At 34.4% G+C, this 27,176-nt stretch overlaps 2 protein-coding genes across 2 annotated transcripts; both read left to right on the forward strand.

Annotated features, from left to right (window-relative positions):
* The first annotated feature begins 6,607 nt into the window (after window positions 1–6,607).
* LOC149682720 (uncharacterized) lies at window positions 6,608–8,291 on the forward strand. The gene is made up of 3 exons (XM_089834371.1): window positions 6,608–6,665; window positions 7,041–7,383; window positions 7,438–8,291. Exons 1-3 carry the CDS (start codon window positions 6,608–6,610, stop codon window positions 7,637–7,639), a joined length of 603 nt encoding a protein of 200 aa, XP_089690497.1. The 3' UTR covers window positions 7,640–8,291.
* Window positions 8,292–12,320: 4,029 nt separating this feature from the next.
* Window positions 12,321–24,418, forward strand: LOC149682721 (uncharacterized). Its single transcript, XM_089834372.1, has 5 exons — window positions 12,321–12,333; window positions 19,305–19,583; window positions 22,544–22,959; window positions 24,280–24,333; window positions 24,407–24,418. The coding sequence occupies exons 1-5, from the start codon at window positions 12,321–12,323 to the stop codon at window positions 24,416–24,418; spliced, it is 774 nt and encodes a 257-aa protein (XP_089690498.1).
* Window positions 24,419–27,176: the final 2,758 nt, after the last annotated feature.

The following is a 27,176-nucleotide window of genomic DNA, read 5'->3' on the forward strand; positions in this document are numbered from 1 at the left end:
TATGAAAATGACAACGAAAAAGGACCCACTCTCAAATTTTTCCCCCTTAAAAAAATGGCGGCCGCCACAAACTGGGTAATATTGTCACGGCGGCAATATTAGAGCAGTCTTATCTCACTACCGATAGGCCATTTCAACCAAAAGGCATTAAGAAAAAACAATCGGATTAATATGACGCAACTAAACGCAAAAAAGGCCAATTTTGGTCGCGCTGATATTTTCTAGTAAATCAGTCTATCCATGCTTAAATAACGCAGATTGGGGTAATTTTGAAAATTTAAAATTAAACATACTTAAACTTAAAATTAATCAATGAAAGCTGGAAAGCACAAATACTAAATATGAGGCTTTCGTTTAAAACCGTTTTCAAATCAAACAAACGTATAGTTATATCATGACGGCTACAACAAGATGGTTATCTGTAAAATATTTTCCCATGTTATTTCTATGGGAAAATTTCGAGGTTTTCGTCAAAATCTATGATTATTTTTATGGAAATGAAAACCACCCTTAGCAACTTTATTTTTTATAAGAAAAACTAATGGATGGATCTTTTTGAAATTTTAACCACATATTTAGGGCCCGAATTGTAGTTCTGTGGAATTGTTTCAAAGCAGTTAATACGATACAAAAAAAGTTATAACCAATCAAAAAACCATCCTTATACATTGAAGTCGGTATGAGGTCTTATCTAAGAGAGCTATCGCTCTCCTAGAATTTGCGGTAACGTGAAGATTAACAATTAAATATGTTGTACCGGGGTACAAAGGTTACAATGTTAATGAATGATGTGATTCCATAGATTCGCTTAAATACCAGTAATTAAATCAAACACCTAAACAATTCATAGCAATTCTGACATATAAACAAACGGCAATAAGGACTGTGGAAATAGCGTACGTAAGACTCTGTTTCCCACGTGGTTACGTTGAAAAAATCTGCACATGGAATTTATTTGACTAATTACGTAAAGACAATGTTCTCCTGGATTAACCAGCACCACTGTTACTTATATTTCTAAATTAAACAATCAACTCTTGGTAACAAATAATTTATAAAACGTAATATCATATACGGACTGTTTCACCAGGAAAAAAATTGTTTTAACGAATCGTTTCCAACGTGGTTACGTTGAGAGAATCTGTGCTGGTGTAAACATGGAAATTCCTCTACATTGGTTCAGTTTAAGGAAATATATTACACACCTTCACAATTAGTAGCATTTTAGTGAGATTAACAAATAGTGAAACCCTGTATACCTCCTATATTTGTTGGTAGCAGAAAACGAAGCAGACTGCGTATTTTTGAAATACAGAGCTGGAAATTAGCTTTTTTATCTTTAAAGGGGAAACCAGGCTTGGAAATAAGGTTTATTTCTGAACTAGTCCTCCGGACCAGTGACCCCTGATGTCTTAAATATGAAACTGGTCCCGGGGCCAGTGACCCTTCCCCTAATTATTTTTCTACTGGTCCCAGGACTTGTGGTCGTTCTCTATTCTAAAAAAATCTCTCTCGGCTTAGGGTTGTATACACAACTGGACTCATGGAGTCGAAATTTATGTTAAAATGAAATTAATTTAAGAGGTCCCCATATCAATTTTTAATAAAAGTAGGAATTAATAAACTAGTCATTGGGACCAGTGACCCTCACGTTTTGAATAAAAAAAGTGGTCCAAGCTATTAATAAACTGGTTTTTGACCTGTAAACCTGTCTTATTTCCTAGCCTGGGAAAGACACTATAAGTATAAAGACTATATTACATAGACAAACTAAAATACAACTTAAGCCTTGGCCGTAAAGAACGTTCAAAAACTTACTTTAAATGATATAAAAACCTCTGTTAACTGTAATTATTTACCTGAATTACTTTTCTAGACGAAAATTCGACCTGATAACGACGTATTTCTTATTAAGGGTGCTACAGTTAATTAGAAAATACATATAAAGGTGCTCAAGCTCGGATGAAATACCAAAGTAATTTGTCAGCGTCTACTGCTAGATAGTCTGACCCAAAAGTAATTTTTGACGTACTTTCAGAATTAACTAAAATTAACATACTTAGAGTTAATTTATTTAAATTAAACTAGCCGATAGCACACCTTGAATACTTAATTGTTAATTCAAGAGTATTCCGAAAAGTAACTTCGCTGTAGTTTTTCTGTTCGCGGTGGGGGTAAATCACGAAAAACGCCATGTTAATCTCCATAGGAAATTTAGTAAAAGCATGTGAATTTTGCTTTAACGTTACAAAAGGGTGTCAAGTCATATCTACAAGGGCCTACCGGCCCTGTAGAATATGTACACAAAGAGTCCTTAAAAAACGAAAATTTTACATGCATTACTCTAATATTACTAGTAAAATTGAATGTAAACTTACCTTAACATTTTAGCTAAAAATAGGCCTTAAATATTCTAGTAATAATTAAGACTAAAAGTGGAGAAAATTAGCCTAAAAATTCAGAGTCAAATATAGAAAAATATAGTTTATAAAAACACAACCTCCAATTTTCTACACCGATGTAATCAATATTCAATAAAGCTCAAAACTTATCTTTGCGAGTTTTTATGAAATAAAGTTAGTTTGCTTTTACATATCTTTATAATCAAAACTTTCATCAATTATTCCAGTTATCTTTAAGGCTCAGTGTAAATTAAAGCCAAATTAACACGCCACAATTATTATTAAACTCAATTAAGTACCATTATTTTGTTTTAGTCCGGAACACAGATATTAACTTAACGCCCCGAGACAGCTTTTCACCAATTGAGCTGCTAGGACAATTACTTTCACGGTGCAATTTTTATTCATCGTGTTTATTCTCATTGTTACTCGCGTATCAGACCTTACCAAACGTTTTCATCCCCGTTCGTAACCTAATTCGAAAATTCGAAAAATGAAATATTTTTGGTTGAATAATCGAAACGAAATTCGATTAATCATCTATTAAAACGATTAATCGATTAAAAAAACCTCTAGTAAATTATTGAGTTTGTCGACAGGGTAAAACTTATTATTACAAATGCTAAGAAAAACTCAAAAGCACAAAGTGGGAAAATAAGAATAAACAATTTAAGAATAGAAGAATAAGTTATTAAGAAATTTTAAGTTCATATTAAGCCATAAATATTTCCAGACTGAATTATATCATCTTGAATATTTACCCATTTGAAACTTGCTTGGCCTACTAGAAATATTTTTCGATTATTTGCTAACAATTTGGAATAGTTTTTAATTCAACCGTTTGGTAAGATTAGATTGCGGCAACCCTCAAGTTTTGGGTTAATTTGATGGACGACTCTATCAAGACGATTGATTAGAAAACGTATATAGGAGAAAATGTTTCTTTAGAATGACGAAAATAATTTTTTAGCCAGGTGTGGTAGGAACTTAATGTAACCCAACTGTTGGCCATCTCGAATATTATACCTTAAGTACCGAGTTAGGAAACATGAATACTACATTAGAACATACGAAACTAGCACGCCCTCCCCATCCCCAATCACACCTAGATACAACGGACATTATTTAAGTCGAATGTTTTAAATCATTTCATAATTCATTGCATTCATCCTGACTAGAGGGACGGTAGGGCCCGGGGTAGCTTTGATTTTTATCCGGTAATACTGAAAGCTCTAAATGTGCTTCCTTGGTTTTGGGCTGAAAGGCCCAGACGGAAAAATTTCAACAGTACATTTTCACCATTTTAAAAGAAAAGGTAGATTTAAATGAGAAGCGGCCAGAATGTTTCCTGGGACCTTAAATTGTAGCACGCAAACTAAAGCCTGGTTTTCACTGGCCCAAAACGCAGGAAAAACAGGGTTCCTCGCCGTTTTTTCAGAGGTAACTTTCCGCAAAATTTCGCGTTTTCTGGGCGGCAAGCACGGAATTGGTTTTCTATTTTTCCGCATTACGGAAAGGAAAGCGGTGGCCAATAGGAATCGACGAATGCGTGACCGCATAGGATTGTTTTTGGTCAGCTCGCGATGTTTTTCGACGCCATTTTTTTAATTGAAGGCGTTTGTGTTGTCGAGTTAAATTTCTAAAAATGTATAGTTAACGATTTGTTAAAGACGTTTGTCTTAATCGCAAGTTATATGATAAAAATGAACGTTTTTACGAAGACAAAAAAATCTAAGAAAATCGATTGGTTGCTATTGGTGCATTTTCAACATAACTGGTAAGCCTTGGTCTCCACGAGCTTGCACAGTCGCACTCTTTCTTTCATGATATTACAAGTTTTAGTGAAAACGATTTGCCCCCGTTTTTTTAAGGAATTTTCCGCAACGTTTACTGAAAAACCAACCAAACGTAATGGTTCTTAAATGGTTTATAATATCAGGATAAGTATAGTAGAATTCAACCTCAGAAAGGGTAAGTATTCTCGTAGAAACCCGATTTTTTTCCATAGCGTGTCCAACTCTTTTAATGTTAGTTAGCAAAATTATTGATCAGACTCTACGGGTTTAAGTCGCTGCTAAATAATAGGTATAAAACTCCATTTTAATTTCTATAATTGCGTCAAGCTTCGTGATTTCTTTAAATTGCCCCATAATACTCTAAAATCCATTATAGTTTAAGAAAGTGGAGAGTGGTTAACAGAAAGCGCTGTTCACAGGATGCGTAAAGACGCGATGGCCAATGTCCGTATGGGGTAATTGCGCGTTAAATCCCGAGAAATACTCGAATAAAAAATGAAGTATTAAGGCCAGTATCAAATTTCCATATAAGTCGGTTCATTTTTTATCGCTTATGAATTTGAGAAACTCCCAAGTAACAGGCTGGTTTTTGGACTTAACCATAATGAATAGACCCTGAATATTTATAATATTCATATGCAACTTATCAATTGAAAGCTTTGATTGCTACCAATAATTGTAAACTAGATTAAACCCATGCCTTTAGAATGCTGACAGCTTGCTAGGAAATAAAAGCTTGCAAAAAAAAAAAATGTTTCCGTTTATGAAATCTTTTTGATCTTCCCAGATTTATCTTGCTTCAAAGCAAACTCTATTCTTCGACTGTTACTGAAGAACCATGAAATTACTCTCAACAACTCTTTGCAGGCTTTGAAGTTTTTGGATTGTCCATTCTAGGCGTTAAGTGAACTACAAAATGTCATTGGACGAAATTGAATTTGTAGGAAATGATCGATATTTTAAATACAGGTAGAACTTCAATTATTAAGTCCGAAACAAATTGATTACATGATTAAATTATTATTAAAGGTACACGCAAGAGACAACTATTAATTGTTCGAAAGATAAGCTTTTTGAGGTGAGCTGGTGTTGTTGTTGTTGAAGCGAGTCTTCAGTGTCTCGAAATTAAGATTGCATTTTGACGACAATTAAACTTTCAATTTTTATCAGAATTCGTGGTATTTTTCGGAACACATGAAGTTCATGGCAGAATATTTAAGAGGATCCCTTAACATAAAGTAAATTTCACACTTGGAGTTCGATTCGACTTTTAATTAGACTTAATGCCCTATACCTCGCTGTCTCCTTTGAGCAAATAGGTTTGCAAAAATTTTGCTAGCTGTGGTTATGTAACCAGTCCTACCATTGCGATGGTGTGGGGTGCAGGGTGTGTGTGTGTGTGGCCCCGAACACAAGAAAAACAAGCGTGGATAGACACCGATTAAAGGAAGATACACTACCACCTTACAGCTCGTAATGTGAAAGAATTGCGAAAGGAACTACATTATTTCAATGGCATGAGTAAAAACAAGTTGTCAGGACCCTTGTTAAGAAAAGATCCTCTTCCGGCTCTTGGAAGTATTGGGAAAGAAATAAGATCGGCATCGTCAAAGAATTCATACGGTGAGATTGCAGGAACCCTCAAGTCTAGGTTTAATTTGATGGACGACTGTATCGAAGCCGATTTATTGGAAAGCGTTTGAAATTGAAATATTTTCTTTTTACTCCGGTTTTTGGGGTTAGCTAAAAAGGACATAAATGGGGTTGGGCTTACTTGTTCCCCCACACCATCGTAAGAGTAGCAGCTTAATTTAAGCCTTCTTATAAGTATATTTCTTCTTGGTATAAATGCAACGGACTGTTATAAACAAATGTTATCTTTATATTTCAATTAAATTTTCTCGACGTTATTTAGGCTGGATTTAGAAGGGGACGATATTGATTTTGATGGCCTTTATAAAACACAAGTTGCGCCAAATTTTTTCAAGGTATGCGATTTTACGGCTAATATTGAAATAATCTGATTATCGTAAAACAAATTAATTACCCCCTTCGCCGGTTTTAGAAATCTCATGTTATGGCGAATTGCGAGCGAAGCTCATTTTTCCGCAGTCGATTGGACCATTTCAATCCGTCTCCGCCCGTCGGAATAAGCAAGCTGATTATCGTGTCCAGCCCCAAAGTGACAGTCACATCGACTTCCTGGAGCTTCTTAAATATGCAAACCGAAGTAGATTTTTTTCTATAACAATGTAGTTAATACCTAAATAATTGAGTTTAACTTATTGGTTCATTCAGGTGGTGATTTCTATAGTGTTAACCTTGGTCCTTCTGTCAATTTTACTCGTCATTCACTCCATCGTAACCAACAAATACAAATCGGTACCCACCAAGAAAGTTGTCAAGAAAATGGTCCAAGAAACCCTGGAAAATTTCTGGGAAAACGCCTCACTCTTATGCGCCGAACGTAAGAAATTATGTCATCATTAACGTTTGAAAAGAATTCTACTTCGTAATGGAGGTACAATTAACCCCTTAATTATACGAAAGTAGGCCAGCGCTTTATTTAGACCTAAATCGAATAGAATAATTATGTTTTATAGCGATTCCTACTGTTCTGCCGCACATTACTTGTCGTCTGCTCGCTTCTTCCTGGCTTATCGGAGTGACTTTCATTCTGTTCTTCTTGGGTTGTTACTTGCGCACGAACTTCTCAACGGAAAGCTACACCTGCATTGACACTCTCTCGGACTTGATCAAGTCGGGAATTGAGCCGGCATTTTTTTTCGACAAAGATCTCAAATACATTAAAGATTGGGTGAATATTGTTATTCCTGTTAAGTCCTCTATTCTTCTGACGTCATTGGTTTGTATCAGGCGGCCCGAGACCCAGTTGTTAAGGGATGGCTAGACGCATTCGATGAGGAAAAATTGCGCAAGTTCTTCAAAAATCCAGTGCTTGATAGTCTTGACATTATTTTATCGGGGGAAAAAGCTGTGATCACAAACACGTACTTTATTACTTCGATCTTGGGATCTTTCTGGGATTATCCCGAGATGAAAGATCTCATCGTCAGAAAAGGAGGTTTTTACTTTTCGCAACAAGTTCTTAAACTCAACAACTATCACTACATTTTCAACACCACTTGGATAAGAAGCATACCACAATTGAATGCCCAACTGATGTCAGTAACAATTTCATCATATGATTAACATCCTTAACTTCTATTTTATTGCAGGGTGGAACCGTTGTTCGAAAAGCAAGTTTTCAAGTATAAGTACCTAGAGTCAAATTACTTAATTGAACAGTTCATGTGGAAGAGACCATTGAAAAGCACTGAAGCCTTGGACCTCAGTAGCGTCAGCGTTCCTTTCTATTTTCTTCTCATGCTGTTGTCAGGAACAGTAGCCGTTTTCATTACCGAAATAATCTTCTACTAAATCCCTAAAACGCTGACTATTAGATTGGAACGTGAAATGGAATTCCCAAACACGAAAAAAAAACATTTCTTCGAACTGTACTTAACAAATGAAATCACCGAGTGTTACGTCATTTAGAAACCACACTTTAACATATAGGTGATATTCGTGATAATTAAACAATTAAGATATGAATTTGATTAACATAACAAAACAGTCATATTAATATTTCGGTGAAATTATCAGTCGCAAAGCATGGATATTCAGGTAAAGTTTAAAATGTCTAGGAATATGCATACATAAAAAAAGAGTTTTGGTTTGCAACATCTGAACATGTTATAAAGTTAAACATTGGTGTGAGGTTATGTTTATTTCTTCAATTTTGATGTCTAATTACATCTCTGTTTGTCTAAGGATCCTTAAAATGTGTTCCAAATAGAAACACTTCTTATTTTATCACGTTTAAGAGGTAAACACAGAATAATCTTAGCACTAAGCTAAACATCAACGCTTTCCAGGTGTTTCTTAATGTAACATGTTTTTAATACGTTGGTATATGGTTTAAATTTTTTAAATCTTTATTTTTTTAAGAATTATAATATTTTAGAAAAACAATGAAAACGTGGAGGTATATTTTACCACAAGGTGAATAATCTAACACCTTGTGGCTATATTCATAATGTAAGCCGCAATGACTTTCATTTTATATTGAGAAAAGGACTTCCTTTACTCAAATTTTGAGCAAAATATATGTTTAAAGTCATGGTTTGACATGAAGAATAAATAAGCTTTCTTGGCTTTCATAATAGAACAACATTTCCAACAGGTCGGCTAGATTTGTTTAAATAGGAATATTCCCATTGCGCAGAATTCCATTAGACCGAATCCCGCCAAAGTTTCTAATGAATTTAGCCCAACCTCGCGTTTTGTATTTACAATTCAAACGACGCTATTTGTCGAATTAAGCGACCCCAAAAGTGCTAGCGTTTTCAATACATTCGTACTGTCTTGGAAGCGCGACTATTTGACGACTGTGCAAGAAGATGATAATAAAAAAGGACCTCGGTAATTTTTCAACACCGTGTGATACACAAAAAGTGAAAATTGGACTTGGGTTAAGCATTAAACAAAAACACTTTCGTACAATAAAACGTTTTTGTTCAAAACCAGGTTAGGTTAGTAATATTTTATAAATAATTTAACATTGTTACACCTTTTCCAAAATATTGATGTTTATCTTCAATGACTTCTCAAACAAAAAGCCTTTTAAAAAATGTTACTATTCGGTTAGGTTTGGTTTGGTTTGGTTTGGTTAGAAGGACGTCTCTTCCTCTTTGGGGCAGTTATACACTTCAAGTACAGTAAATCGGCTGGCTTAAAGTATTTTCATAATGAATATAACATAAAAAATAAATCAATATTAGCAATTGATTTTATTATGTCATATATTGCTGATTTATTGTTATTTTGTTCTTATAATCCTTAGTTGTAAAATAATAATTTAGAAAATGTTTGGATCTAGTGTTCATTTTACGTAGGCCGTAAATTATTCTAAGTTAATTTAATTTACATTCCAATTGGGAAAAATCCGAAGTGCCATTTTTTCGGTGCATTGAAATTGTCCCATTGGACAGCATCGTAAATCCGCCAAAGTGAGGGTTTTTCGGTCAAATAGGGTTGGTTCGGTTGTATGGGATTTGGCGTAATGCAACTGGAGCATTTAAATAAAGCTAAGTTGATATTAGACGGATATTTTGTTTTCCCGCGAGAAGCGGCACGCGTTTTTCTAAAAACAATGTATCTTATTTAACAGGAATTATTTAAACCGACGCACGTCGTAACACCATTCAAATTATTTCAAGATAAACCTGCAAATATCTTTAAAACTAAGCTTATAAACCCTTAAACATTATAGGATGCTAAGCTTATAAACCTTTAGTCATTTTCAAACCTAAACATATAAATCCTGAAAAAAGCCAAGCTTATAAACCTTTAGTCATGTTTCAAACCTAGGCATATAATCGTGTAAACACGTCTTGTTCCTAAGCATTATAATATAATAACATGACATATACCACCTTAAACATGTAAGCGATCAACACATTTTGAACCTAAACATAAGGTGTTGCAAACCTAAACACCATTCTTACTTAAACATGAGTGTTTTTAAACGTGATAAAATATCTGTTGCATTGTCGTGTTTAGGCAAGTGTTTAGTTTCTAAACACTTTTTTTTTCTGTGTAGATAAAACAGTGGTTATAAATCATTGGCTATATGAAGAATGATGAGCACAAACATAATTCGACAATCTAGTACGACGAACACATGTAGATTAGTGTATTTTACAGTCCATGGCTATCAGAAACACGTACGAAGAACGAACGTTACAATTTCTAGGGTCACCGTCTCAACCCTGTAATCTTAGCTTTTCAATTTCGTTCTTATTATTGTCCACGTTACATTCAAGGTGAGGATGAACCGCTCATTCTGTTGTAACAATCTCTATATTGATACATTTCTGTTTTGGCTTGAGGTCGGGTTATCCACAGCATTTTCTGTTTTTTATTGCCTAGACTAGCCTAGGTCTTGCTACCTTTCCTTCTTTAGTCTGTGTTGCGTTTGATCTAACGATCATGAGTTAGGAGAAGTTACGTAGATCAAAAGTAACTGTTATGTTCGTGGGCCTTGAGAGATTGAGACTTATTCGACTAGTTCATTAAAATTGGTAACTTTATTAACAGTCTAAAATTAGTAAATATTACATCGTCAAGAGCGCGGGTCGGACTGCTTCCAGAGATAAGGAGTAATCGGCTTTTATACAATAATGTTGTTTTTTACTAACACATGGCGATAGATTTTTTATAGCAAAAAATAGGCTTCGTAAAAACTAATGTCTATATACAACAGTAACATAATCACAATGAGTATAACATTTCAAATATATCCAATTCTAAATGGAAACAGAATACGAAAGTTCCAGGAAACTCTAAGCTTTACTCTCCATGGCGCCTTAATAATGGTCGCTTCTACGACAGTGTTTGACAAAAAAAATAAACATTGCTTTGGCGGAAATGATGTTGCACTCAGAAACAGACCTTCTCATTTAGTGACATACTTTTTGTTGCGAAATGTTACTTATGGTTAATTATCGGTTGATTCTGGCATATTCATGTGGACTAAAAATTGTACTATGCATAAAATTGTTACAATTGTAGTTTAGATAACATTTTCCCAGCTCGTGAATTTTATACTAACAATATTTTCAATTTGATTAAGTGTAAAACCTGTTACTAAACGTAAAGCTTTGTCCCATTTTTAAACATAATATTTATTGTATAACTATTTTGACACTACCCCTTTATTGAACATAAATATTTCTTGTGAACTATAACTATTTTGGCACTTGCCCTTTAATGAACATAAATATTTATTTTGAACTATAACTATTTTGGCACTACCCCTTTAATGAACATAAATAGTTCTTGTCAACTATAAGTATTTTGACACTAACCATTTAATGAACATAAATATTTATAGTGTAATCAGATGGGAATAAGCGAGAAGGGACACATTTTATATCTCCATAATGCTTTACACTCGTAACAACAGTCTTTCTAACCTCAAATCAACTACCCTTCACTGATTGGCTATCTAACTTCTGTCGTAGCTGTGACGTCAGATAAGAAGGTGACGTCTCGGTTGACTATAAAAAGTAGTTTTGTTTACAGTTACTTATGATAATATTAGTGCATGATGTGATTACGTCGGAATTCTTAATGAAGACCCTAGATTGATAGAACATACCAAAATCAGATAATTTGAAGGTAATAAATAGATGAAAACTAATTATTCTGAATTAATATTAAAAAATCAAAATTATTTTCAATAAAATACATACTTGAGGTTATAATTAAACATGAACGAAACATCGACAGCCCTAGCCTTTGGAGAATGAAAATCTAGCAGACAAGTAGGCCGCCTGATACCGCGGTCATTGTCCGCGGAGAACTTAAAGAACTATATTTGCAGTAAATTGGTTAAAAGCTGTGTACTTGCGCATAGTTTTCGCGGTTTTCTTGAGGTTGGTCGGACTCCCGTTACCATAGCAAGCTCTAATGTCTCCCTTCTCTCTTATTCCCTTCTGGTGTAATATAAAAAAATTGTAAATCCACTTTTAAATATGTTCACAAAGCGTCCTTAAATTATAATATTTAACTAGAATCACTCTAATATTTCTAGTAAAATTAAATGTAACCTTACCTTAAAATTCTAGTTAAAAATAGGCCTCGAATATTCTTAAGCATAAATTTCGAGAAAAATATATTGTTCATAAAAACACACAATTAAACTTTAACCCAATAATTATTAAGAAAGGAAAAATATATACTATAATAACATATGTTTCTTAGGTATTAAGAGGGAGAGGCAGGCCCGAGACTAGCGCCATCGAGCGCCTTGCTTTCACAAATACCTAAGAAAGTCCATCGATGATTGGCCAAAATTAACTAAAAAATCGAGCGTGCCCCTCTTGAATTCAATATAAAAGATCACCTTTTCAATTTTGAAAACACAATCTCCAATTTTCTCATTCGATGTAATCAATATTCAATAAAGTTCAATACTTATCTGCGAGATTTTGTTAAATTATGTTAGTTTGCTTTTAAGGTTAAAGTAAAATCTGATTCAATTATTCCAGTTATCATGAAGGCTCAGTGTAAGTTAAAGCCAAATTAACACGCCACAATTAAACAGTTTTTGCAGGACCCGTCCGCGCACTTATTTGATCCCAATACCAAATTTAATGATGAAATCATAATCTTCAATTCAACATGATTAAACAATACCTGCGCAAGGTATATTCCTGTGGATGCAGGATGGACCTATCTTAAATGAACAGAAACCAAAACTTTAAAAAAGCAAGAAAAACCGGGAAAAACCAACTCTGAAGTATTCAAAAAACATCCAGTGAATACTATTTAAATGCCCTTGTGTAACTTTCTCTACTTGGCAGATGTCCATTATAATCATTTTACCAAGAACGGATTCATGCTGATAAGAACATAGGGCAATAGCTTTATCCTCTGCCATCCTCGCATACTTGGTTGAGAAGACTCGTCTGCTAATATTTAAGTCACGTGTCTAAAAGCATACATTTCTATAATTCTAGAGGGCCGGTTGGCCCTTCTAGATAAGAACCCACACCCTCCCGTAATGTTAAAGAAATAATTCACAGATTTTAGGCTTAGCGTCCCATAGAAAAAGCATGGGATTTTTGGTGGTCCACTCCTTCGAATACCTCAGAAACTACTGCGAAGTTAAGGTTCGGAACACTTTTGAATTATCAAGCAACTATTGAATGTTGAACGTCTGAAGTTTGATTAAGAACAATTAATTCTAAGTATTTTATTTTAATTAATTTATAAATCATGGTAAAACCGTTACATATATTACACTGTTATCATAGCATTTTGTTAGCCTCCATCGGGTTTGTGGCGCATAGGATAACGCGTCTGCCTATAGAGCTGAAGATTGCCGGTTCGAGTCCTGGCAAGCTCTGTGTTTATTTTTACAGATCTTTTATTCAACATAAATGAAATAATCCTATAAATACAATGTTTGGATAATTTTTTTGTTACGAAGTACGGGCTTGTGGCGTAATGGATAACGCGTTTGCATTCGAGGCAAAACATTGCAGGTTCGAGTCTTGGAAAGTTCGTTGTCTATTTTGATGAAGAATCTTAGTATATATAAAGGAAAATTCTTAAACAACAGAGAGTATAGACGCCAGTATACCGAACTAAGTTCGGTATACAGGCGTCAGCTATATGGTGGTACTGTGAGGAGGAGGGGGGTCGTTTCTCCCCCCTTTTCGTTCTTCTCTCTAGTCGTGCCTGGGGGAGGGGGTTGCAAGGGGGAATTGATGACGTCACGTGATGTTGTTGGCGGGAAATTTGAATTTATAGGGTTTTTTTTATCGTGTATTGGTATGACGTCACGTAATTTATTGGTGTTGAAGGCATTCAGTGTCCATAGTGTTATTAATTTGGTGTATCTTTAGGATATTGTGTACATTTAGGGGATGATTTATTGGTAATTCTATAGGTTCTGTAGACCCTTTCTATAACAACCCTGCCGGTAATGTTATTCTTTGTTTGTATGTATGCTTATGTTGTTCTTATATTAAAGAACTAGTTTTAATTGAGATATGGTTTACATTGCAAAAGGTACAAACTAAACTATGGTGATGTTCTAGGTGTACTCATGTTTTGTATTGTTATTATCTGGGTGTATCTTTAGGATATTGTGTACATTTAGGGTATGATTTATTGGTAATTCTATAGGTTCAGTAGACCCTTTCTAAACGCACCCCTCCCGTAATGTTATTATTATTAAGGTATCTCCATGTATGATTATGTTATATTAAAGAACTAGATTTAAGTGATATAGGGTTTGCATTGCAAAAGATACCAATTAAGCTACGACGAAGGTCTAGGTGTACTCATGTTTTGTATTGTTATTATTAGGTTTATCTTTAGGATATTACGTTCATTTAGGGCATGATTTATATATGTTCAGTAGGCCCTTTCTACACCCGCCCTTCTAGTAGTGTTGTTCTTTGTACGATTTTGAGATCTCTCCATGTAGGCTTATGTTATACTAAAGAACCGGTTTTAAATGAGATATGGTTTACATTGAAAAAGGGTACAAATTACACGCGGATCGAAGTGTTCTCCTGTTTTGTGTATTGGTTATCAAGTTACTATGTTAAAACAATAGTACACTTTAGTATCATAAAGGGAAATTACGGCAGTTTTTGCACAGTTGGATAGTTGATTAGAAGTTAAAATGAAGCAGTACTGCTAAAAAACTCAGAACATAATTATTACATTAGTTTTAATACGAATTTGGAGAATAAGTACAATTACTTGAGTTAAAATGCGAAATATTACTAAAAAAAACATCAGAAAATACGGGTTACATAGAATACATGGTAAATAAGCACAATACTAGTTATTAAATTAAAAATCCTCATAGGATTGACTGAAAAATATATATTTTCCTACGCGCTAAAATATTTATATACAGTTAAAATGCGCAATCATTACTAAAGAACTAGATTAAGTTTACGTAGTTTATTGAAAATTAAGCAGCGATTACGTTCTACAGTAAGGGTGTATGCTTTGTATTGTTATTATTTGGGTGTATCCTTAGGATAGTGTGTACATTTATGGTATGATTTAATGGTAATTCTATAGGTTCTGTAGGCCCTTTCTACACCTACCCTTCCCTTGCTATTATTCTTTATATGGTTTAGAGGTCTCTCCATGTATGCTTATGTTATACCAAAGAACCAATTTTAATTGAGATAAGGTTTACATTGCAAAAGGTACCAATTAAGCTACGATGCGGTTCTAGGTCTACGCAAATATTGTATTGGTTAGTAAACGAGACACTGGGTTAAAACAATAGTACATTTTAGTATCAAAAAAGAAGAAATAAGGTAGTTTTTACACAACTTGGTAGCTGGTAATTAGTTAAAATGAACAAATATTACTATAAAATATCATAAAATCCTGATCCTAACATTTAATATTTCCGAGTAAAGTATACTCGAATATAGCTTGACTGTTTCACATATTTTCTAATTAGCACACATTTTAACCAAAAAGGAATTACATATACCGTAACACATGATTTCTTACTAGCCTTGTCACCAACCTTTCTCTCCAGAGCTGTTTTTATTTATACGTAAACACGTTCAAACGTATCTAAAGGGCTTTGGGGGGGGGGGTGGCAGTGCCATTCGATTCCTTGCATTGCTATCAATGTAATTTATTTTTCTTTAATTGGACCACCCACCATGTTTTATGATATTAAAAGGTAGTGAACCTTTATCCTCATCTATTTTTTATTTATACGTAACCACGCTAAGCCGCGATGGCTTTGCGGGGGGGGGGGTCGAACCATTTGTATTGAATCAATGGAATTTATATTTAGAGTGATTTATAACACACACAAATGTGCTATGTCCCAGTTTATGTCATTGAGGGGGGGGCGGTGACACATCCTACAATGGGGTTCAAACATTTAATTGATTCCAGGTGTTTGCCCTGAGGGCATTATCAGGACAAGTCTCAACAAGTTATGTTTTTATAGCGTTAACAGAAAGGCAATATATCATTAAACCGAAGCATTAACCTATTACGTACTATATTTATCAAAATTATCGGCAACGTAATCAAAAATTTGTGGAAAACATAAAACGGTAACGAAAGAAGCATAATTCACAACGCATTTCGTGTTAGAAGTAAAAAACAATCGAAACGTTTTTGATCAACTACGTTACATTTTTTCGAAACTAATTTGATCATTTAAAATTCCTAAAATCCCATAGGAATACATAGGAAAATGAACAAACCATCGAAACAAAATCATTCATGTACGTGGCAATTTAGCAACACGAAACGAGTCATTTGAAAAACATTTTAAATGATTAAAAACGTTTCGATAAATTTTAGCTAAATTTATCAAAACTACTCTGTTTCACCAAAAACAATTTTGAATTAGCAAAATTTCACCAATTTTTTTCTATTTAAATAAAAATTTATTACCTCTTGACCCCCCCCCCCCTCTTTGCAGAAACTAGTATAACAATCTTTTACTATAACAAAGACTAAGCTAATTAACCAAAATATTTCTAGGGAAACGTCAATCAATTCGAGCACGAGAATTAAAAATAAGTATATGTTTACAATGCCGAACCATTTACATAGTTTCACACTAGAATTTCACTGCTATTTACACTGTTCTAGGGAAAAACACAGATTCTAGCTAACACCTTTAGAAAAGACATACATCCCTATATACTAAAACAGAATATACGACCAGCGAAAAGGTCAAAGTACAACACAGAGTGTCATTTAGCTAATGTCAGTGCATGAATCGTGGATTTCTAGCAATAGAAGGAAATATTGTACGCAACATGTTTCTAACATATAAAAATGCTTATTTGGGTTTCCTAAATTCCCCAAAGAATTGCATACAAAATTTAAAAAGTACTGACTTCAGTTAATCCAACTCACTTTGTTTCTTTAGTTGCCTTAAAATGACGAAACGAGTCATTTGAAAAACAGTTCATATGACTAAAAACGTTGCGATGATTTTCGCAATATTTATCAAAATGATTCGATGAAAAGCATATTTTCATTTATTTCAGAATCATTAATTTCAATACGTAACTAGATGGTGTTGCAGACTTAAGGGATTTAATTTTCTATACCTCAAAACTAGCTTTACTCTTATCGTTGCAATTTATTTATTTATTTAATAAGGCTCGAGGGAAAGGGCCGTGAAGCCGCCAGGACTTGGGTACGACCCCCCCCCCTCCATGGCACAAGAGTCTAGATACAATACGAGAGTATATACAAACGGGGAATATTACAAACAGAAACGTACAAATGAACTAACAAAGCTATCCTAAATATCCGCCATTTTACCTTCAATCTGGCAGCTAAATCAAAAACTTTCAGTGTTTACAAGTAAACGCTGTATCAATCTAGGATTAATCAAAACATTTGTTAAAAAACAGTACGTTTTTTAACCTTTTATCGCAAACCATACAATATATTGTGATTTTCCCGCTCGATGAAGTCTCTTAAGCCGATATTAAATAGTTGGGGGTTAGATATTTACGCCTATACAGAACTTTCATGAGATTGAGATTGATTTTGCAGAAAAATCGTGCTCAAATCCTTTTGTTTCTCACAAAGTCTTTATACTTTTTAGTGGGATTAACAGGTGTATTCAATTAGGGATTACAAATAAACATTAGAAGAAGAAACGTTGTTCTGTGCTGTTTTTATCACAGAATGATAAACTATACGTCCACATGATACGAGTTAATATGCGCTAATATTTTTAAAATTCGGTGCTTCAAAGTCTTAATCCCTTTTCAGACAGATCCATATTTTCATTTTGGAGCACTAGAATTCTTTGTCCATATAGGACCAAATTGCTCTGGGTTTAGCTTTCTTTATTTACAAACCTTTCACAATCAATTGTGTCCCTTTTAAAGGTACTACAGTCTATCACTACACTAGCCAGTAGCTAAAATTATCTTTGTACTCTGAAATCATCCCAATCAATCTCAATTATTATACACATTTACGCCTTTTGTTATGCAGTATATACACATCGGTGGAGAAAGGTCTTTTGTTCTAATCCTACGAAAGACGCATAATGTTAGCTAATCGACTTGTTTTGAGAATTTCATTCCGTTGATAAACCTTTGCATAACGAATACTAGCTCAGTTGGCACTGTCTCTTCTTTAAAAGTTTCGAAATTTGCCCTCTTAAGGAGTTAATTATGTTATATTTAAATGCCTAGTTGCTGTCGGGTTGATTAAAAATATTTTATTACCTATTACGTTCAGGCAAGGTCTTGGGTGGGTGGTCGAAGCATTTGTTATCATTGGAATTTATTTTGTGATTCATTGCTTTACGTAGGCCTACTTCTCTTCTACACAATCATAGTGTAATTCATGACCGTGAGAAACTATCTGGTCATAGGTTAGCTTAAGGTAGAGTTGAAAGTAACATTTTGAAAAGTGTACAATGTGAAGATATCAAAGGCTATTTTGACAATTGAGAATCTCTAGAAACGCTTTACGCACCCTGTTTTTTAATAGTTTACCTATTTTATACCAAAATTCTATTTATAGGCCACTCTTTTGTTGACAATTTTTTTGACATAAAAAAATCCATCGTTATTTTGTTATAAAATAGGTAAACTATTAACAGGCATGGGTCCGAAATGCATTGTGTGAAAACATCTGGTGACTGATAGGATCAGGTAATAAATCAGGCTATTGTTAAACGATTGAGGAATATGGGCGTGTCTATTAAGAAATTTCGTTAGCTCAAGGTAGCATTTTTTTGAAAAATGTACAATGGTTTTTATGACCTATTAGAGAAATTAGGAACAAAAGATACTTTTAACAGACTTTAAGATATCTAAGGATATTGTCACAATCGAGAATCTCTAGAAACTTTTTACACACCATGTTTTTCATTTATTACCCCAATAAAATTGTCCCTTATTTGCGGTGTTTATAACAAAATTCTATTTATAGGCCACTCTTTTGTTGACAATTTATTTGACATAAAGCAAATCCAACTTTCTTTTGATCTAAACTATTAACAGGCGTGTGTCAGAAATGCATTGTGAGAAAACATTTGGTGACTGAGGAGGCAATAAATCAGGCTATTGTTAAATTATTGAGGAATGTGGGCGTGTCTATTAAGAAATTTAGTATAAAAGCGGCTTAGGAAATGATCAAAATACACAGTCGATCTTCAAACATCGAAAGATAAACATGGATCCTGAAACTCTCCGTACAACTTTGAACGAACTGACTATAAATAGACCTTGGCCGTTACGGTCAATATACGAGTTTTATTTCTTCCTGTGCGCCTATCTGCGAATAGATCCGTTGTACGGACCTCAGACTCTACCGCCAATCGTAGTACAAGGTGGCTTAAATGCTATTCGAGCTTGCCTCGACTTACTCGATTATATGAAAACAGTTGCACGAGTACCAGAGGACTGTAATACCCTAGAAGAATTGGAAAACCTAAGGAATCTAATTCCTAGTCCCTTAAGAACGGAATACGTATATCGCCTAGCGAAACGATTTGAAGAAATTGAGCGTGGTATACGGGAAGAGGATGCTCAAATCGTCGACTTCAACAACTCACAATATGACAAAGAGATAGCCGCATTTTTAGACGGAAAAGATCAAGGACAACCCGCAGAGAAGACACTATTGAACGAAACCTTACCGAGGGAGCACGGATCTGAAGAGACTATTTTTGACGGTGAAATTGGTGTACAATGGGGAGGAGGAGAAACGGACCCGTCCACACCTATTGAAAACGTACCTTCTTGCGAGATACTAGGTCAAAGTGAGAGATTTTACGAACATTTTAACATGTATGGTCGAGAGGTAGTTCTTAGAGTTACTGAGGATCCCGTCGCTAGTGTATGTACCGTAACGAAATGCGTCCTTAGTAAGTACAGGCCTACAGATTACATCCAAATTACTTTAAAGAGTGCCGGAAATATTTGCAGATCCGAACTAGAATTATCCTTTAGAAGAGCAGATCAAGTCGACCCTAATATTCTTTTTGACCAGCTTAGTGTTATGCTTTATGATGACGAAATGGAATCATTTTTCCTAGGTCCTGTTAAAATTATATTTAGCATTGTACGAATGCCTGAGGGCCAAGGGCGTTCTGTAGCCCGAGGGATTAAACCTTTTAATCTATTCTGTAAAGATAGGCGAGGTATTGTACGTATAGTCAATTCAGATAACCTGTGTTTAGCCAGATGCATTTGCGTTGCTATATCGCATCGAGCTTACGCCGACGATACATCGGGTGACACGACGCTAAAAACGCGATATGCAACTATATCTATAATAGATCCAAAGGGCACACTACAAAGAAATGAGGCTTTAGAACTATGTCTTAAGGCAGGAGTAAGGGTTAGTGAGTGTGGGACGGCTGAGTCTTTTCAAAAGTTCAAAATTTATTTAAATCAATATTCGATTTTCGTGTACAAATTCGAAAATAGCATCCCTGTTTTGATTTTAGGCGAAAACGATCCCTATGATACTAGGCCTCGCCTCTTTTTATTGAATGAAAATAACCATTATAACGTTATTACAAATTTAAAACCCCTCTTCAACCACGACCGATTCTGTGAAAAAATGTCTCGTACCCTATTGGCGAATACAATCGCATAAATGTAATGACTTTTGTTTTAGTTGCATGAGACCCACTATATGCCAAGGTCCCAAGATAGCTTGTGGGTTTTGTTTACGAAAATTCTTAGGCGATGACTGCTATCAAAGCCACTTAGCATCTTCCAGCAGTAAAAAACCGCTATGTGAACGTCTTTTTCACTGTAAAGACTGTTTAAATATTATTGATTTTTCTCGAAGAACCGAAATGCATAAGTGTGATGAGATTTATTGTCAGGTCTGTAAGAAATATCAGCCGAGCAAACACGTGTGTTATATCCAGGTTATCACAGACAAACCGCTGAAAGTTCCCTCCGTTAAGAAACTTAGACCTAATCAGCCTAACCTCATGTACATTTTCTTTGACGTAGAATGTATACAAACTAAGGTGTGTCAGGAAAAGTCGGGTGCTTACGAACACCAGGCTATCCTGTTAGTCAGTATAACCGTCAGTGAGCATTGTATAGATGAAACGTCCCTAAATTTTAACTGTATTATGTGTAGTCAGTTTGGTAAGCGTAAACAACAATTTTCAGGCGGAAATCCAATAGCTTTATTTTTAGATTATTTAATGAAATTGCATGCCGTTAGGAACGTCGTCATACTGTCACATTTTGGTAGTAATTATGATAATCAGTTACTAATTCGAGAAATCATTAATAGAGATGAAAAATTCGTTCCGTCTTTGAAAATTAACGGAACTCGAATTTTAGAAATGAAATTGTTTAATTTGCTATTTCTGGATTCTTATAATTTCATCCCTGTAGCTTCATCCCTGTAGCTTTAGCAAAGTTTCCCGCTACTTTTGGTATACCCGACGCAGCCAAAGGGTATTTTCCACATTTTTTATTCAATGTAATAGAGCATAATTTTGATGTAAATAGACAGAATGAAACCAACTATGTTATAGAAACTAATCTGCCCCCTATCGAAGCTTATGGTTGTCAATATTTTACAAGGAAAAATTTAGATGCCTTCTTAAAATGGCATAGCTCTGAAGATAGTAAAGGTAAAGGTTTCGACTTTGTGAAGGAACTCAATTATTATTGTGAGAACGACACAATTTTACTATTCCTAGGATGTATAACGTTTCGTACACTACTGCTAAAAGCAACAGACGTTGATCCATTTAATTGCGGCGCAATTACTCTTCCTGGCGTGTGCTCTCACGTGTTTCGCCGAAATTATCTTAAACCCGATACTATAGGTATCATACCGGCAAATTATTGTAGACTTAGTGAAAATCAGTCAATAGGGGCTATAGAGTGGCTTGAGTGGACCGCGCACAAACGAAATATATCTATCGAATCCTCCTTTAGAGGGAAAGAAACCAGAATCCAAAAACTTAGAGTAGACGGATTTTGTGAAATCAACAAGGAAATATTCGAGTATTGGGGGTGTTTCTATCATGGGTGTAAAATACACTTTCCCTTAAACAGAAACAAGCCTTTGCATGGAGACCCTGCGCAAACTTTGAATTCTAGATATATTAGTAGCATGAACGTGTTGACCAAGCTAGAATCACTCAACTATAAAGTAAATGTCAAATGGGAGTGTGAATGGCAGAAGGAAAAAGTAAATAAACCAGAAATAATAGAGTTTTTAAAATATAATGATATTAAGCCTAAAATAGTAAAAAGATTAGACCCCCGTGATGCATTCTTCGGTGGAAGATGTTGCGCAACAAAACTATATCATAAAACAACAGGATCAGAGCGAATTCATTACGTTGATTTCACAAGTTTATACCCTTTCATTAACAAAACCTCCAAGATACCTATAGGACATCCTGAAATCATATTAGACAACTTTCCAGACATATTTTCGTTCGATGGTCTTCTAAAATGCGACGTATTACCGGCCCAAAACCTAGTTCATCCCGTTCTGCCCGCTCGTATTAATGGAAAATTAACATTTCCATTATGCTACACCTGTTGTAAAACCCCGTTTCAAGGTGATTGTGAACATACTCCTGAAAAAAAGAGAATTGAGAGGTACATGGGTAGTCGACGAGTTACACAATCACACGAATGTACGAGGCTTGGTCATACAAAGTGACTCAATACGACCCCAAAACAAAACAGGGAGGACTGTTTAAAGATTATGTTAATACCTTTTTAGAGTATAAAACCCTAGCTAGCGGCTTTCCAGCAGATTGCCAGACTCAAGAAGATAAGGAGAACTATGTCAAAAGTTTCAAAGACGAAGAGGGTGTAGAACTGGATAGCACTAAAGTAGAGAAAAATGAAGGTCTCAGATGTCTTAGCAAACTTATGCTCAACTCTTTTTGGGGCAAATTTGGCCAGAAAACAAGGCACACCTCTACCGAAATAATCAAAGATGTCAACAAATTGTATGGATTAATATTAAATCCCGACTTGGAGGTTAAAAGTTTACTAACAATCAACGAAAACACCATACTAGTAAAGTACGAACACATTCTAGAAAACGAGATTGTGCACAAACACACCAACGTAGTTATCGCTTGTTACACAACAGCTATGGCGCGATTACATTTACAAAAACATCTTGAAAAGGTCGGTGACCTTTGTTTTTATTATGACACGGATAGTTTAGTGTACCTTTCGCCAGACGGCGCTCATTTGCTACCCACAGGCGATTATTTAGGGGAGCTCAAAAATGAATTAGAATCCTATGGACCAGATGCCTATATTTGTGAATGGGGGAGTGCTGGACCAAAGAACTATTCTATGGACATTCTCGACCCTAAAACAGGCACTAAAACTAACATTATCAAAGTTAAAGGATTTTATTTAAATGCCTCTACTGAAAAATATATAAATTTTGAAACAATGAAGAACCTACTAGGCGTAAACAATGAAGGTGAACCTATACAGAACTCGGTTCAAGTCCCTATTGGCCCTCAAATCAGACGTCTACAAGATCACACTCTGATCACGATCAACCAGACCAAAACATATCAGGTCGTATAAAGTTAGAATGATATCTGACTATAAAACTACCCCATACGGTTATATTAACTAGAATCCTTGACATTTTCCACATAAGTTACTCGTATTTATTTTAGATACCCAGTATCAGTATTTTAATTAGTATCTCAAGCATTATTTATAGTAATATTAACGTATTTCAACTAGCAACATGTAACAATATTTTAACGAATACGGAGCTTTTTTTGGTAATATTTTTTGCATTTAGTGAGCTTTTTTAAATTAGTATATATTAACACTTTAGTTTAAAAACTAGTATTGAATTTGTATAAGTGTAATTTTTGTTTTTTGATGATAATTATAGTAACGTTTTTAGCGTGTATAACGCGTCAGAAAAAATATATTTTTTCGTCAATCCTGTGAACATTTTAGTTTAATAATTAGCCTAATATTTGTTCTAAAATCGTATAATAACCATTGTAGACTTTAAATCATATTAAAAAGTAGTATTGCTATATTTTCTATGAAGGTACTTAATAATCTCGCATGCAGTAATATTGCTATACTTTCGATGATGGCATATGCTTATGCAACTATATGTGATTCATCATGCTGTACTACCATTTTTTTTGAAGTAGTATTAATTTTGCATTTTAGTGAATTTGTTTGATATCAAAACCATTGTAATTCGTATTTTCTAATGATGTTTTTTAGCAATGATTACGTGTATAAATATTTTAGCGCGTAGGAAAATATATATTTTTCAGTCAATCCTATGAGGATTTTTAATTTAATAACTAGTATTGTGCTTATTTACCATGTATTCTATGTAATCCTTATGTTCTGAGATTTTTAGTAATATTTCGCATTTTAACTCCAGTAATTGTACTTATTGTCCAAATTCGTATTAAAACTAATGTAATCCTTATGTTCTGAGTTTTTTAGCAGTACTGCTTCATTTTAACTTCTAATCAACTACCAAACGGTGCAAAAACTGCCGTAATTTCCCTTTATGATACTAAAGTGTACTATTGTTTTAACATAGTAACTTGATAACCAATACACAAAACAGGAGAACACTTAGATCCGCGTGTACTTTGTACCCTTTTTCAATGTAAACCATATCTCATTTAAAACCGGTTCTTTAGTATAACATAAGCCTACATGGAGAGATCTCAAAATCGTACAAAGAACAACACTACTAGAAGGGCGGGTGTAGAAAGGGCCTACTGAACATATATAAATCATGCCCTAAATGAACGTAATATCCTAAAGATACACCTAATAATAACAATACAAAACATGAGTACACCTAGACCTTCGTCGTAGCTTAATTGGTATCTTTTGCAATGCAAACCCTATATCACTTAAATCTATAGTTCTTTAATATAACATAATCATACATGGAGATACCTTAATAATAATAACTTTACGGGAGGGGTGCGTTTAGAAAGGGTCTACTGAACCTATAGAATTACCAATAAATCATACCCTAAATGTACACAATATCCTAAAGATACACCCAGATAATAACAATACAAAACATGAGTACACCTAGAACATCACCATAGTTTAGTTTGTACCTTTTTGCAATGTAAACCATATCTCAATTAAAACTAGTTCTTTAATATAAGAATAACATAAGCATACATACAAACAATGAATAACATTACCGGCAGGGTTGGTATAGAAAGGGTCTACAGAACCTATAGAATTACCAATAAATCATCCCCTAAATGTACACAATATCCTAAAGATACACCAAATTAATAACACTATGGACACTGAATGCCTTCAACACCAATAAATTACGTGACGTCATACCAATACACGATAAAAAAAACCCTATAAATTCAAATTTCCCGCCAACAACATCACGTGACGTCATCAATTCCCCCTTGCAACCCCCCCAGGCACGACTAGAGAGAAGAACGAAAAGGGGGGAGAAATGACCCCCTCCTCCTCACAGTACCACCATATAGCTGACGCCTGTATACCGAACTTAGTTCGGTATACTGGCGTCTATACTCTCTAACAACAAACTTTCAATGAAATGTGCCCGCGCTGGCGCGTAGTTTAGAAATAACTTTTTTTCTAAATCTATACAAAAAGGTCAACTAAACTTAATTGAGTCACCAACCGCCTTTTATATGAAATAAGTTACCACCCGCCTATCTATGGTGAATTAATTTACCACTCCCCTGCTAAATGATTTAAAATTTTAATCTTTCCCATAAAATAATGAGAGGCACTTGGAGTGAGCCAATATGCTCACGAACATCTTACTGGAACATCGAATTAATGAAGTTTGACAAGCATATTATTATTTTTATAATAGATTAATACAAATTAAGGCTGAAGGAACAGATATTATATAAAAAAGTCTTGGTTTGCCCAAGCCTTAAAAACAAAACGATAAGGGTTTTTCCAGTTGTATGAAGCGCGGATATTTTTTTTCCTATTGAATTTTAAAGACAATCCGTTTTTTACTACTCTTTAAAATTTAATTCAATCACCTGATTTTACTGCTAATGGATTAGTTTCCTATAAATTAATTGAAATGAAAAATTACTTATCTCAGATTTTTCAACAACAATTCCATTTTCCTGAAACATTTTATCATGCATTTATTATTTTGAGGGATATCGTGTAAATTTAATCAAATTAGCTGTTTCTATTTTAATTTCCGAGAATTTTCCTTTCAAAAGGTTTTAAACACATCAAGTTTTCATAATGTTGTCAACTAAATAGCAACTAAACCAATACTTCTAAAATTTTCCCCACAAGTACTGATATGCACAGTTCAATAATTGTGATTGTGCTTAAAGAAGAAACGAACACCTTTATCAAATATAAGAATGGTGATAACAGCCCCCTTTTGTATTCGAAAAGACCGCATATAATACATTATTAATGAGAGTATTATTTGAAAGTTAAAGTACGTTCTCCATTGAAAAGAAAAGATTTCATGATAAAATGTTTCAGGAAAATGGAATTGTTCTTGAAAAATCTGAGATAAGTAATTTTTTATTTCAATTAATTTATAGGAAACTAATCCATTAGCAGTAAAATCAGGTGATTGAATTAAATTCTAAAGAGTAGTAAAATACGGATTGTCTTTAAAATTCAATAGGAAAAAAATATCCGCGCTTCAGACAACTGGAAAAACCCTTATCGTTTTGTTTTTAAGGCTTGGGCAAACCAAGTCTTTTTTATATAATCTATATAGTTGCGGCAGACCGTCATAGATGGCGGAATAAAGTGACGCGAACCTACACCAAGTATGCTAGGACGGGGACAGAATATCTCGTGCCCTATGTTCTTATGATCATGAATCCGTTCTTGATTTTACCCGATCGATATTTCTTCTAACTTAATACTCTACTTGTATCCGACAACCCGCAAACAGTTTGGGCACACCCCTACCCTCGGATACCCGACAAGCAATATTTGTTTACTCGAACCCAATTCAAAATCCAATAATATTATAAAGAAATATTTGAAATTTTGAGAATAACTTAGATAATTTGAATCATTTCATAAATCCTTGCAGTCACATAGTGTTCATGGATAAGGACGGTAGGTGCCTACGAGGATTTTAATGTGACATTAATGGAAGCTAAAATGAGCGTCTAACGTCTTTGGTTTTGGGCAGACAGAAAAATTATGTCGGTATTTTTAATTTTTGATTTATATAGTAAAAGTAGATATAAATAAGCAACGGCCAATAAGTTTCATAAAACCATAAATTGAAGCACACAAACGATAATAAGTTTTGTCTTCTGATATCGAGTTTTCTTCGCAAAGTTTTGTAAGAATTATTCTGCACGCCATTTTAACTA

The sequence above is a fragment of the Phalangium opilio genome, unplaced genomic scaffold (assembly GCF_054372755.1).
Source record: "Phalangium opilio isolate 3A_F unplaced genomic scaffold, DU_Popi_V2 ptg000038l_1, whole genome shotgun sequence".
Classification (NCBI taxonomy): Eukaryota; Metazoa; Arthropoda; class Arachnida; order Opiliones; family Phalangiidae; genus Phalangium; species Phalangium opilio.

Bases quoted from the DNA above. Each gene is read 5' to 3' on its own strand.
- LOC149682721 (XM_089834372.1), top strand. The intron at 19,584-22,543 runs GTGAGAGATTTT...ATACCTTTTTAG, and splicing joins TTGCGAGATACTAGGTCAAA to AGTATAAAACCCTAGCTAGC. The intron at 22,960-24,279 runs GTCGGTGACCTT...TGAGTTTTTTAG, and splicing joins TACAAAAACATCTTGAAAAG to CAGTACTGCTTCATTTTAAC.
- LOC149682720 (XM_089834371.1), top strand. From the start codon at position 6,608: ATGGTCCAAGAAACCCTGGAAAATTTCTGGGAAAACGCCTCACTCTTA. The intron at 6,666-7,040 runs GTAAGAAATTAT...ATTCCTGTTAAG, and splicing joins CTCACTCTTATGCGCCGAAC to TCCTCTATTCTTCTGACGTC. The intron at 7,384-7,437 runs GTCAGTAACAAT...ATTTTATTGCAG, and splicing joins CAATTGAATGCCCAACTGAT to GGTGGAACCGTTGTTCGAAA.